The sequence below is a fragment of the Pelobates fuscus genome, chromosome 4, assembly GCF_036172605.1.
Source record: "Pelobates fuscus isolate aPelFus1 chromosome 4, aPelFus1.pri, whole genome shotgun sequence".
Taxonomy (NCBI): Eukaryota; Metazoa; Chordata; class Amphibia; order Anura; family Pelobatidae; genus Pelobates; species Pelobates fuscus.
Window position 1 is genome coordinate 172,818,127 of NC_086320.1, and position 13,136 is coordinate 172,831,262.

Consider the following 13,136-nt stretch of genomic DNA (forward strand, 5'->3'; position numbering starts at 1 on the left):
AGTGTTTCTTACTATGGGAAAGTTTGTTCAGAATATTTTTTTTTCTCCCCTGTCCCATAGTGTTCTTTAACCCCCATCCCATTGTCCAAGTGTTCTTTAACCCCCTCCTCCCGTTGTCCAATAGTGTTCTCATCCCATTGTGTTCCCCCCTCTCCCCCCCCATAGTGTTCCCCCCTCCCCTCTTCCCATAGTGTTCCCCCCCCTCCACTCCCCTCCTCCCATAGTGTTCTCCCCCCTCCCATAGTGTTCTCCCCCCATCCCATAGTGTTCTCCCCCTCATCCCATAGTGTTCTCCCCCTCATCCCATAGTGTTCTCCCCCTCATCCCATAGTGTTCTCCCCCTCATCCCATAGTGTTCTCCCCCTCATCCCATAGTGTTCTCCCCCTCATCCCATAGTGTTCTCCCCCTCATCCCATAGTGTTCTCCCCCTCATCCCATAGTGTTCCCCCCTCCCCTCCTCCCATAGTGTTCCCCCCTTCATCCCATAGTGTTCCCCCCTCCCCTCCTCCCATAGTGTGCTCCCCCTCATCCCATAGTGTTCCCCCCTCCCCTCCTCCCATAGTGTTCTCCCCCTCATCCTATAGTGTTCCCCCCCTCCCCTCCCCTCCTCCGGTCCACGCTACAAGACAGGTAAGTAAAGATTCACATTCGCTCCATAAGACGCACAGACATTTCCCCTCACTTTTGAGGGGAAAAAAAGTGTGTCTTATGGAGCGAAAAATACGGTATGTATCAGGACATAGATAAAAACGGAAGATACACTATAGTAATATGTAAAATACAAAATTAAGTATACACAATAGCGAATTTATATGCACCTAATGTTAAACCTATTGGTTTTATACAAATGGTACTAAACAAAATAGATAATATTAAAAAGGGAAAGGTCCTTATAGGGGGAGCCTTTATTTGCATTATGGATTAAATGCTAGATAGAAATTCACTTTGAGGGGTAGTAAAAAAAGTAAAAAAACATCAAACCAGCTTAAACTTTTAGTAGGTAGACATGGTTTGTTAGATATATCAGGCCCAGACTGGCCATCGGGCACACCGGGCAAATGCCCGGTGGGCAGGGGCCGAGGCCGGCAGGGGAGGTCCCAGGATCTCCCCTGCCGGTGTATGCAGGGCCGGCACTATGCGAGCGCCGGCCCCGCTGTTTGCCACGACGGGCCGGTGGGGAGATCAAAGATCTCCCTCACCGGCCCACTTAAAAAGACCTGCGGCACATGCGGCTGGGGAGGGAGGGAGAGGACCCGGCGGAGCTCTATCTTGCAGCTCCGCCGTGTTCCTCTCGCGAGATCCGGTCGTTGCCATGGCAACGACCGGATCTCGCGAGAGTGAACTCTAGCCCGCAGGCTAGAGTTCACTCACCCACTGGACCACCAGGGAAGGTGTCACCGTGCCGGTCCCCCCTCACACTCACCAACGTGCCGGACCCCCCCCTCCCCTCCCATGCTAAAGGTAAGAAGGGGGGGGATATAATGCACGCTTATTTGATTATTTTATTTTTTCCCAACACAAAATCTCTTTTAACATTCACCCTCAACACCCTCACCCACATGACACTCAACACCCTCACACACATCACTCTCACCCACATCACACTCAGCACCCTCACACACATCACTCTCACCCACATCACACTCAGCACCCTCACACACATCACTCTCAGCACCCTCACACACATCACTCTCAGCACTCTCACACACATCACTCTCAGCACTCTCACACACATCACACTGAGCACCCTCACACACATCACACTCAGCACCCTCACACACATCACTCGCAGCACCCTCACACACATCACTCTCAGCACTCTCACACACATCACTCTCAGCACTCTCACACACATCACACTCAGCACCCTCACACACATCACTCGCAGCACTATCACACTCAGTACTCTCACACGCAGCACTCTCACACACAGCACTCTCACACACATCACTCGCAGCACTATCACACTCAGTACTCTCACACGCAGCACTCTCACACACAGCACACTCAGCACCGTCACACAAATCACACACAGCACCCACACACAGCACACTCTCACACAGCACCCTCACACACATCACACTCAGCACCCTCACACACATCACACTCAGCACCCTCACACACATCACACTCAGCACCCTCACACACATCACACTCAGCACCCTCACACACATCACACTCAGCACCCTCACACACATCACTCTCAGCACTCTCACACACATCACTCTCAGCACTCTCACACACATCACACTCAGCATCCTCACACACATCACTCGCAGCACTATCACACTCAGTACTCTCACATGCAGCACCCTCACACGCAGCACTCTCACACGCAGCACTCTCACACGCAGCACACTCAGCACCCTCACACACATCACACTCATCACACGCAGCACCCTCACACACATCACACTCAGCACCCTCACACACATCACACTCAGCACCGTCACACAAATCACACACAGCACCCACACACACCTCACACACAGCACACTCTCACACAGCACCCACACACACAAATCACACACAGCACCCCCACAAATCACACAGCACCCTCACACACAAAACACACACACAGCACCCTCACAAATCACACACAGGACCCTCACACACACAGCACCCTTAAACACAACACCCTCACACACAGCACCCTTTAACACATCACACAAAGCACCCCCACACACATGCAGATACACGGCACCCTCAAACACAGCATCCATCACAAACACATACTGCACCCTTCACGTACACACCACACCCCTCACAGACACTCACTGCACCCCTCACACATACACACAGAACCCCAACACACTGCACCAAACACACACACAATACTTTCAAACACACACACCACAGCACCCCTCTCACACACACCAGAACCCCAACACACTGCACCAAACACACACACAATACTTTCAAACACACACACTACCGCACTCCTCTCACACACTGAACCCCTCGCACACATATTGCACCCCTAAACACTTTACATTCCAGACACACACTAGATCCCTTACCCAACTCTGGATCATATACACACACTAGATCCCTATATACACTCTGATTCCGTTATATACATACACTCACTAGCTCTCCTACACATTCTGGGTCCTTCAAACACACACTAGACTCCTGTATACACACACAAACACACACACACACACTACATTCCTAACATACACACTCTGGATCCCTTATAAACAAACACATGCTACACCCCTAAACACACCCTCTCTACAAACACTACTTCACCTATATACGCACACACTTACTACATCCCCTATACACACATTCTCTACAGCCCCTAGCCACATATGCATTACATTACACCACAAACACAACACGACTAAAACCGACCTTATTACACAATACCACACCACAATCAGCTCACTCTAGACACACACAATCCCACAAGCAGGCTCCAAACACATGCACAATACTCTTTCCTGGCCCTTTTATCTCCTGGTATCCATTTATAGAGACACCAGAGACAAGTTGCAAGGAAACACAGTGCAAGCATGTTATTAAATTTGCTTGCACTGTGCAGAACAAATACAGGTTTTTTTTTTCTCGTGCTAGAGCTCTTTAGCAAAGCTCTGCCCTGGAAGATGATTGACCCAACGCTCACTTTGAGAGGGGCATGTTTGTCATTGGTGATGACAAAACACACCCTCTCTGCCCCGCCCCCTTCTTAGTGGGCCACTGTGCTAAAAAAATGCCCGGGCCTAATTTTTCTCCCAGTCCGGCCCTGATATATATGGAGAATTTACCACCCCCAAGAAAAGGAATTTACTTGCTTTTCAAAAGTTCATTATACATATTCAAGGTTAGATCTATTCTTGGGTACAGTAGAGATATCACTTAAGATAAAGAAGGTTCCAATTCAGGAAGTCACTTGGTCAGACCATAACCCGGTTATATTAGACCTTAATATAAGCCCAGATAATAAAATAAGGAACAGTTGGAGGCTAAATGATCTCTTATTAAAAAATCCTCAAGAAATAGAGAAAGTAAAAGAATTAACAAAATGTTTCTTTGAAGATAACCAAAATAAATGTATATCAGATGTAATAGTATGGTGCACCTATAAGGCAGTTCTGAGAGGGCACTTTATCAAAATGGGTTCAATAAGAAATAAGAGTAGAAGTTCCTCCTTGTAAGACCTATATATTTCTTTAAATGCTTTAACAAGGCTTAATAAAGATAATCCCTCCAAACAAATGAGTGAGAAAATAGATAAAATTAAAGATAATATTAATTAAATTATATGGCAGCAAACCTCCAAAAAATTGGAACGCTTAAGAATAAAATGGTATTACAGAGGTAACCGGGCATATAAAATGCTTACAAATAAAGTTAAAGGATATAGAATGGCCACGATGATACAGAAAATTATAACTGAGGAAGGGCCACAACTAACCCCTGAAAAAGTTGTTAAAGCATTTAGCTCTTTTTTATCAAGAGCTATATAACTTGCCTAACCAATTTAACAATCCAGAAACATATTTTAAAAATAAAAAGATGAAACAGCTATCAGCAGAACAGGTTAATAGTATCAACAAACCTTTCACTGAATTAGAGATTAAGGAGGAAATAGATACGTTAAAAAAGAATAAAACTCCAGGCCCGGATGGCTATCCTAATATATTCTATAAGCAATTTAAGGAAGAATTGGTGGTCCATTTGAAAAATGTATTTAATAAGATTGTGGAGGAAAAGGTCATCCCGGAGGAAATGCTATATGCAGATATTATCCCTATACATAAGCCAGATAAACCACCAGATCAAGTAAGAAGTTATAGACCTATTTCTCTGCTACATTCGGATATAAAGATATATGCTAGCATCCTAGCTAACAGGATGCAAACCGTCTTACCTTATTTAATTCATAAAGATCAGGTCAGTTTCATAAAAGGTAGACTCTCCTGCAATATTGTGAGAAAAATAATCGATATTCTATATAGCACTAACGACTCAGGAGTCCCATTTCTGGCCCTGTCATTGGACGCAGAGAAGGCCTTTGATAGGGTCAGGTGGGACTTCCTGATAGCATCTATGAAGGCTTTTGGTTTTGGTGGCTGGCTAATGGACGCTGTAATGGCCTTACCCAAGGACTAGAACTATAGGGATAGGTATAATATCTGACTGGTTTAAAATAAGCAATAGGACGAGACAGGGATGCCCTCTCTCGCCGCTGCTTTATTTGTTATATATCGAACCTCTAGCCTGTGAAATTAGGGAAAACCTAAAGATTAAAGGAGTCAGAATAGGTCAAGAAGACTACAAATTATCACTATATGCGGACGATGTCCTAATCTCCATTACAGATCCTGTACCATCATTGGATGAATTGATGAAAGTTATAACTGAATTTGGAAATTACTCCAATCTCAAGTTGAATGTAGATAAAACAACTATATTAGCAAAAAATCTAAGTAAGGAAGATAGAGGGAAGATTGGGAATAAATATGACTTCGCTTGGGCTAAGAAACATTTGCAATATCTAGGTATTAAAATAACAAGTAACCCAAATAAAATCATAGAGAACAATATTCTCCCTATGATGAAACAAATAAATAAACAACTTAAAGACTTAAGAACTGCAGAGATATCATGGATTGGGAGAATAAATGTTGTAAAATCATACTTAATGCCCAAATGGAGCTATATATTCCGCATGATACCTCTTAAAATTCCAAAACCATGGCTTACAATGATACAGACAGCTTTTGAGAAGTTTATATGGCTGAAAAAAAAACGAGGGTGAATAAAAAAATACTAAATATGAATTCCAAAAAGGATGGGTTGGGGGTCCCAGATATTCTAGAGACATATGAGACATGCGCATTGGCTCATTTAATTATATTGTTAAAGGAGAGCTCCGCAGAGGAAGCCTGGGCAAAAATAGAAGCTACAAGACTGGGATCTCCAGACTTATCAGCTATATTTTGGAGTCTACAAAAGAGAAATAACATAAACATAGGCCTAATTATGGATAATTTATTATTGCAGTGGAAAAATTTGAAAAAGAGACTTAAGATACTGGATAAAATTATTACGGATATACCTTTCAACATTTTGACAGTCAATATAGAAGATTTAAATATAAAAACCTGGACGTCTAATGGTATTAATAATATAGATCAAATAATGCAACAGAATCAAATTATGTCTTTTGAGGACATTAGGCAGTTATTTTCTCTTCCCTATAGAGAGAATTTTAGATATTTAAGGATAAAGCATTTTTTACACAAACATAGGGTCATAGAGTCATCTGAAGGATTACATCTATTCATGAATCTAATTAATTCTAAAAGTAATACAAATTTAGTATCACATTGTGCTAAATTATATAAATTATATAAATCAAGCCCAATATTACCAGCCCTTGTATCTTGGGAAAAAGACCTACAGGTTACTATTACAAGAAATTAGTGGATAAATGATAATAATGCCGTAACTAAGGCTATTCATTGTTTAAATTCAACTGAAAGTCATTATAAGATCATTAATAGATGGCATTATGTCCCCACTAAATTGGCAAAAATGTACCCATCCTCTCAATATAAGTGTTGGAGATGTGGCTCATCTAGAGCAGACTATGTCCACATCTGGTGGTCTTGCCCAAACCTAAGTCAACTATGGAATAAAGTAGCAACATTTTGTCAAGAGGTGAGAAAAGTAGATCTTGACTTTACCTGTAGGTCTTTTGTACTACATTTGGGTTGGCCTAGAATTTCAAGAAGCAAAAAAGATATAGGGATTCACATCTTAACGGAGACTAAAGCAACATTAGCGAGATACTGGAAATGATCTGATTCCCCCTCTTGGGATATGATAAAAGATCAGGTCCTGAACCATTGCAAAATGGAGATTGGAATCCTGAGACAAGATAACTGAAGAATGGGTAAAAAAATTAAGCCCTACATAAGGAAAATAATAGTATCTATTATTCGATCTAAGCACAGTATGTATATTGGACATTACTGTTAAATACAAGTAGTGAATAATAATAAAACAAATTTGAGAAGAATCAATGACGATAAACTTAGTATGACAAATACCTAATGAATATAGAGACAGATTAGAAAAATGTCTTAATAACTTTACATCTTAGAGAGCTAACACTGTTGATATATTCATAAGGTTGTAATGTTTCTATATTTTGCATCTCTATATAAAGCCGTCTTTTGGCTATTTATAGCGTAAATTTTATTTAAAAAAAAAAAAAAGGGAGAAGAAAAGAGAGAAAGTAGCAGAAAAGGGAAAAGAAAAGGGGAAAATATCAACCCCTATAGTAAGGCACTATCTGTCAGGATTTATAGATCTCGGCACAGTATGACTTTATGTTTGTTTGTTTTTATGTTTACATGGTTTGTCATAGACAGTGAATAGCTACTTAAGGTTCTTTCAAGTCGAAGTGAAGACACTAAATTTGGTATGTCGTCTAATTTATAAATAAGGTGATAATTAAGGGTAATAAATAAAAAAAATGGTATCTTAGAGTGCTAGAACTGTCGGAATGTATTTATTGTTCTATTGTCTTTTGTTTATATTTTTAAATGTAAGTCTTTTATTGTCTATTGTGATAATTTTTCGAAAAATAATAAATAATGAAATGAAAAAAAAAACAAAACAAAAACAAAAAACAAAGTGCCCAGATCTGGAATTCCAGAGACACTCATACCATCTGCAGACTCTACTTTTCCCATGATCACATTCCTTCTCCTTCAGTTATTCTTTTTCTTTTGTCTCAAACTGCCCACTTTTTGAAGCTCTAAAAACTATTCTACACGTACTTGGCAATCTCTTCAATGTTGGATAGATTGCTCTCTAACCCATGAGTAATTACACCCATATTTTCCCTATATTATAATACGTTCATCAGAACTGTGCTCTCACCATCTTGCTTCCATTCCTTGTACTTTGGATTGTGTTGTTTCTCCGAGATTAGTGGGAGTTGCAATCCCATACAGCAGCTACTTCAGTTGCCTTCATTTAACCCCTTAAGGACTGAGCCAAAGACTGAGTTGTGATCAAAACAAAACGTAAACAAAAACTTGAATTTGCGCTATATGTCTGTTCAAGGGCGTAATTCACCTCTTTCATATTATGTGCACCTACACTTATTATACATCATTTTATTCAGAGGAAACAGGGCTTTCATTTAACATCAAATATTTAGGTATAAAACATAATTTAATATGAATAAAATATTACAAAAAATGGGAGAAAATAAGAATTTTTCAAAAATGTTTAGTTCTACGTGACGTTCTAACTGTGAAAGTCCTAATACTGTTTGATTTTACTGCAATAAAATACACATATTTGTATTCAGCGATGTCTCACGTGTAAAGCAGTACCCCCTATGTACAGGTTTTATGGTGTTTTGGGAAGTTACAGGGTCAAATATAGCATGTTACATATTTCAGTTTTTTCACATTGAAATTCGCCAGATTGGTTATGTTGCCTTTGAGACCGTATGGTAGCCCAGGAATGAGAATTACCACCATGATGGCATACCATTTGCAATAGTAGACAACCCAAAGTATTGCAAATGGGGTATGCCCAGTCTTTTTTAGTAGCCACTTTGTCACAAACACTGGCCAAAGTTAGTGTTACTTCCAAAATGCAAAAAACAAATTTGAACGTCAATTTTGACGCAAGTCTTATATTTGACTCTCTACCTTTTGAAAACACCATAAAACCTGTACATGAGGGGTACTGTTATCTTTGGGAGACTTCACTGAACACAAATATTAGTGTTTCAAAACCGTAAAACGTGCCATTTGGGTGTGAAAAATGCAAAAAATGTCACTTTCACTGACAATATCGTCGTTGTAATACATGTTACTGTTTTGAAACACTAATATTTGTGTTCAGCGAAGTCTTCCGAGTAAAACAGTACCCCCACGTATTTTATTTTAATTTAATTTTTTAATGTATTTACAGATTTTATATTATATATAAATCTATATATATATATAATGAAAATTATATAAATATTTAATCAATATCATTGTACGTGTATTTTGATATTAATATATATTTATAATTATATATATATGTATATATTAATATTAAAATACACTTAGACAGTGTATGTATATTTATGTGTATATATATATATATATATATATATATATATAATTATATATACTTAGATCATATATATAATAAATATATATATATGATCTAAGACATATAATGTTATTTTACACTGTTTTAAACTTTAATTACTTTTTTTTCAGACAGCAGGGGGAGTACCTGTCATTACAGGCACTCCCCCTGCTGGCAATGCCTTGGACGCAAGGACCTCGCGATCACATGGCCCAGGGGGGCCGAAGAGGATGGAGGGGGACTCCCTGGGCTCCCAGGTGAGTCCCCATACCGCGATCGCCAGCTTGGGATTGCAGGCAACCGGGTAAGTAGAAATGATTGTTTGGGCGTTCTATGCCGCCCTCCGGCGTTTAGAGCCGGTTCCTTAAGGACGGCATAGAACGCCCGCCGTCCTTAAGGGGTTAAAAGGCAGCAATTGTGACTTGTATATAACTCCAACTAATCATGTGCAGATTGGGACATGTATGTCCAGATTCTGCCTGGGATTAAGATCCCAAAACTGTACAGAGACTATTTTTACTCATTCATTACCGTATATACTCGAGTATAAGCCGACCCGAATATAAGCCGAGGCCCCTAATTTTACCCAAAAAAACTGGGAAAACTTATTGACTCGAGTATAAGACTAGGGTGGGAAATGCAGCAGCTACTGGTAAATTTCTAAATAAAATTAGATCCTAAAAAAATATATTAATTGAATATTTATTTACAGTGTGTGTATAATGAATGCAGTGTGTGTGTATGAATGCAGTGTGTGTGTGTATGAGTGCAGTGTGTGTGTATGAGTGCAGCGTGTGTGTGTGCAGCGTGTGTGTGTGTGCAGCGTGTGTGTGTATGAGTGCAGTGTGTGTGTGTATGAGTGCAGTGTGTGTGTATGTGTATGAGTGCAGTGTGTGTGTATGTGTATGAGTGCAGTGTGTGTGTATGAGTGCAGTGTGTGTGTATGAGTGCAGTGTGTGTGTATGAGTGCAGTGTGTGTGTATGAGTGCAGTGTGTGTGTATGTGTGCAGTGTGTGTGTATGTGTGCAGTGTGTGTGTGTGTGTGTGTGTTGCAGTGGTAGGGGGGTGGGCAATTTTATTATTTTATTTATTATTATTTTTTATTATTTTAATATATTTTTTTCCATTATTATTTCTTCTTATTACCGGTATTTTTTATTTAATTATTATTTTTATTTTCGTCCCCCCTCCCTGCTTGATACATGGCAGGGAGGGGGGCACCTTCCCTGGTGGTCCAGCATTGGCAGTTCAGTGGGGGGGAGAGGGGGCTGGCAGAGATCTTACTTACCCGTCCTGCAGCTCCTGTCAGCTCCCTCCTCCTCCGCGCCGTCCGTTCAGCTCTTCTGTCAGCTCCCAGTGTAAATCTCGGGAGAGCCGCGGCTCTTGCGAGACTTACACTGGGAGCTGACCGAGGTGCTGAAAGGACGGCGCAGAGGAGGAGGGAGCTGACAGGAGCTGCAGGACGGGTAAGTAAGATCTCTGCCAGCCCCCTCTCCCTCAGTCTGTATTATGGCAATGCAAATTGCCATAATACAGACTATTGACTCGAGTATAAGCCGAGTTCCGGTTTTTCAGCACAAAAAATGTGCTGAAAAACTCGGCTTATACTCGAGTATATACGGAACATTGCATAAACCACAAATTACGTCACCATCCATGTAGTAGGATTCTAAACACGATCTGCCCTTTGAAATGTCAGGCATATCACGTAAAAAACACACACAGTTGCACACATGGTTGTCCTTACCTTTAAGTTCTTTAATGTAGCCATCCTTACAACTGTGCATCAGCTGAACAATCCATTTGTGCTGGGCTCCAATACATTGCCAAGCTGGGTCATCAGGAGCATGGAGATCGGAAAGGTATCTGCAATAGGATAAACAACGATCAGTTTTATACTGGAATGCATAAGCATAATACATGTTTTCTCAGCTATGTTTATAATATTTTTTTATGAATTCCATAGAGACCAAAATGATATGCAATAAAACTCATATTTTCTAGATGTTCTTGTCAAATACGTCAAATTCATGTTAACATTAATTTACATTACATTACACAGTTTTGCAAAATATCTTCCTTTTGCTCCCTTTTTGAGCCAGAATATGAGTTTATATCTTTATTTACTAATTTACTATTGAATAACAGTGACTGTTTTGACAATCTTTATTTAAGGCTATCACATGGTCCAAAAAACAAACAACGGCTAGATTCCACTTCAAAAAGTAAAAAATGTATTCATTCTACACACTTCCTCATTGAAATATCCCCTTATGAAACACACTTTTGGGCGAGTCGCCCATGAATACCAGTAATTTCATATTTACAGGTTACCAGTTCTGCACACTAGACCACCAGTAAATGATTGACCTGCAGACTCACCAAGCATTTTACAACCTTAAGGTATGTGACCGTATGGCTAATTAAGTGTGTAAGAGTATGTTTTGTCTTGACATAACTCTGGCACTCAAGGGATTCATGAAAATTTTGTCTGGTTCCTAACATTTGACACTGGTTCCAAAATTCAAGGAAAATGTAAGAAGCCTTGATAAATAAGAAAAGAAAATTCCGGCTTTTCACCTTATTATGTCTATCTATTCAACTACCAGGCAAATGCGGACTTTTTAAAATACATTATATGGCCCAAAGTATGTGGTCTACTAATGAGTTTCGGCATTTCAGCTTTAACCGGTGCATAAAATCCAGCACATAATTTCTACATAGACAAACATTGTCAGTGCAATGGTTCATATTGAAGAGCTTCAACGGTCTACTCTGCCAATTGTGGTCAACCCCTTTACTTACCTCCCACAGCATTGAGTCTCATATGATCACAACGGCAATGTACAAAAGCATTGCAATCATCCTTAGTTCTTATGGTCGGGGCAGTGTTTTGGGCACCCAACGGGACCATTCAATTACAGATTACATAAAAGACTGGAAGATCATTAAAAGTTGTAAGCAAATCTGGACCGCAGTGAAAAAGACCGCGTTGGAAAGCTTAGGAGGTTACAGAGAGGTTTGGGTCCAGGAGAAACCCAAAAGTGACAGAATTTTTAAGAATAAAACATGCTGAAAAGCAGTCTTTTGACAAATCCCTTAAGGTATATTGGTAAGCCAGTCCTGCCCTGGCTGGAATGTTGGTAGTTATATTACACAAAGATGCTACAGCTGTAGAATAATTGATATTGGCAAGAAACTGCTACCCAACAGGGACATCTTGATTTTGTAGAAGGAAGCAGAACAAATGATGAAGATGCTGAACTACTGTATCTAGCAACGTAAGAAGATACAAAATATTTATATAGGAAAGCAAAAGAATGCATCACTGCCTCTTTGGTAAAAGGGCAATATGTGTCTTACATATCCTATAATGTCACTGTTTATAAAATGATTGTATGAAATCATTTTAGAAATATTCTGTCTAAATATGTACATTATTTGTAACTGTACTATACTAAATTCCACTATGCTACATTTCAGTTCTACTATACTCGAACTGTATATGTACTGGGGAAAAAAAATGTTTCAAAAACAAACACAAAAAAAAAAAAACAAGTGTTCTGAGAAACTAAATTAAGTAAGGAAAAAAAAAAGAAACCCCAAATAAGAAAAAGGAATTTTCTTAAAAGTTTCAAAAGGTATTTCAGTTATATTATGACATTACAAATAGTGAGGTTTTTAATTTTTTTAATTTAACATGGATGACAGAAAGAAAGTAGTGTAATATTACCTGATGTAACGTTTTTGGTCAAGCAGAGCAGATGGTGTTTCCAGTAACTTGGCCAAAAGTAATTTCCTTAAAGCTTCAATTCGGGTTTCAACTTCAGCATAAACTATGAATATAAACACGTGCTTTAAATATACAAAAATCAACTGCAAAGCCAATCCTGTCTATTGAGGTTCTTCCAAATTCAAGCTGCAAATGGAAGGATTACTTCTCTATTAGAAATAAAAGCCCTGACGATATCACTAACCTGAATTAATGAGCATAAAAACCTGAAATGAAAAT

General features: G+C 39.6%; 1 protein-coding gene across 3 annotated transcripts in view; it reads right to left on the reverse strand.

Moving 5' to 3' along the window:
* The window catches only part of EXOC2 (exocyst complex component 2), a 269,142-nt gene that overhangs the window by 138,110 nt on the left and 117,896 nt on the right, over window positions 1-13,136 (reverse strand). For all 3 annotated transcript variants that reach the window (XR_010090747.1, XM_063451784.1, XM_063451783.1), the window contains 2 exons: window positions 12,858-12,960; window positions 10,872-10,990 (listed from right to left, as the gene is read on the reverse strand). Coding sequence is in view for 2 of the 3 variants with exons in the window: in XM_063451784.1 (XP_063307854.1) it covers window positions 10,872-10,990; window positions 12,858-12,960 (222 nt within the window). In the remaining variant the exon portion in view is untranslated. The remainder of the gene's footprint in view (window positions 1-10,871; window positions 10,991-12,857; window positions 12,961-13,136) is intronic.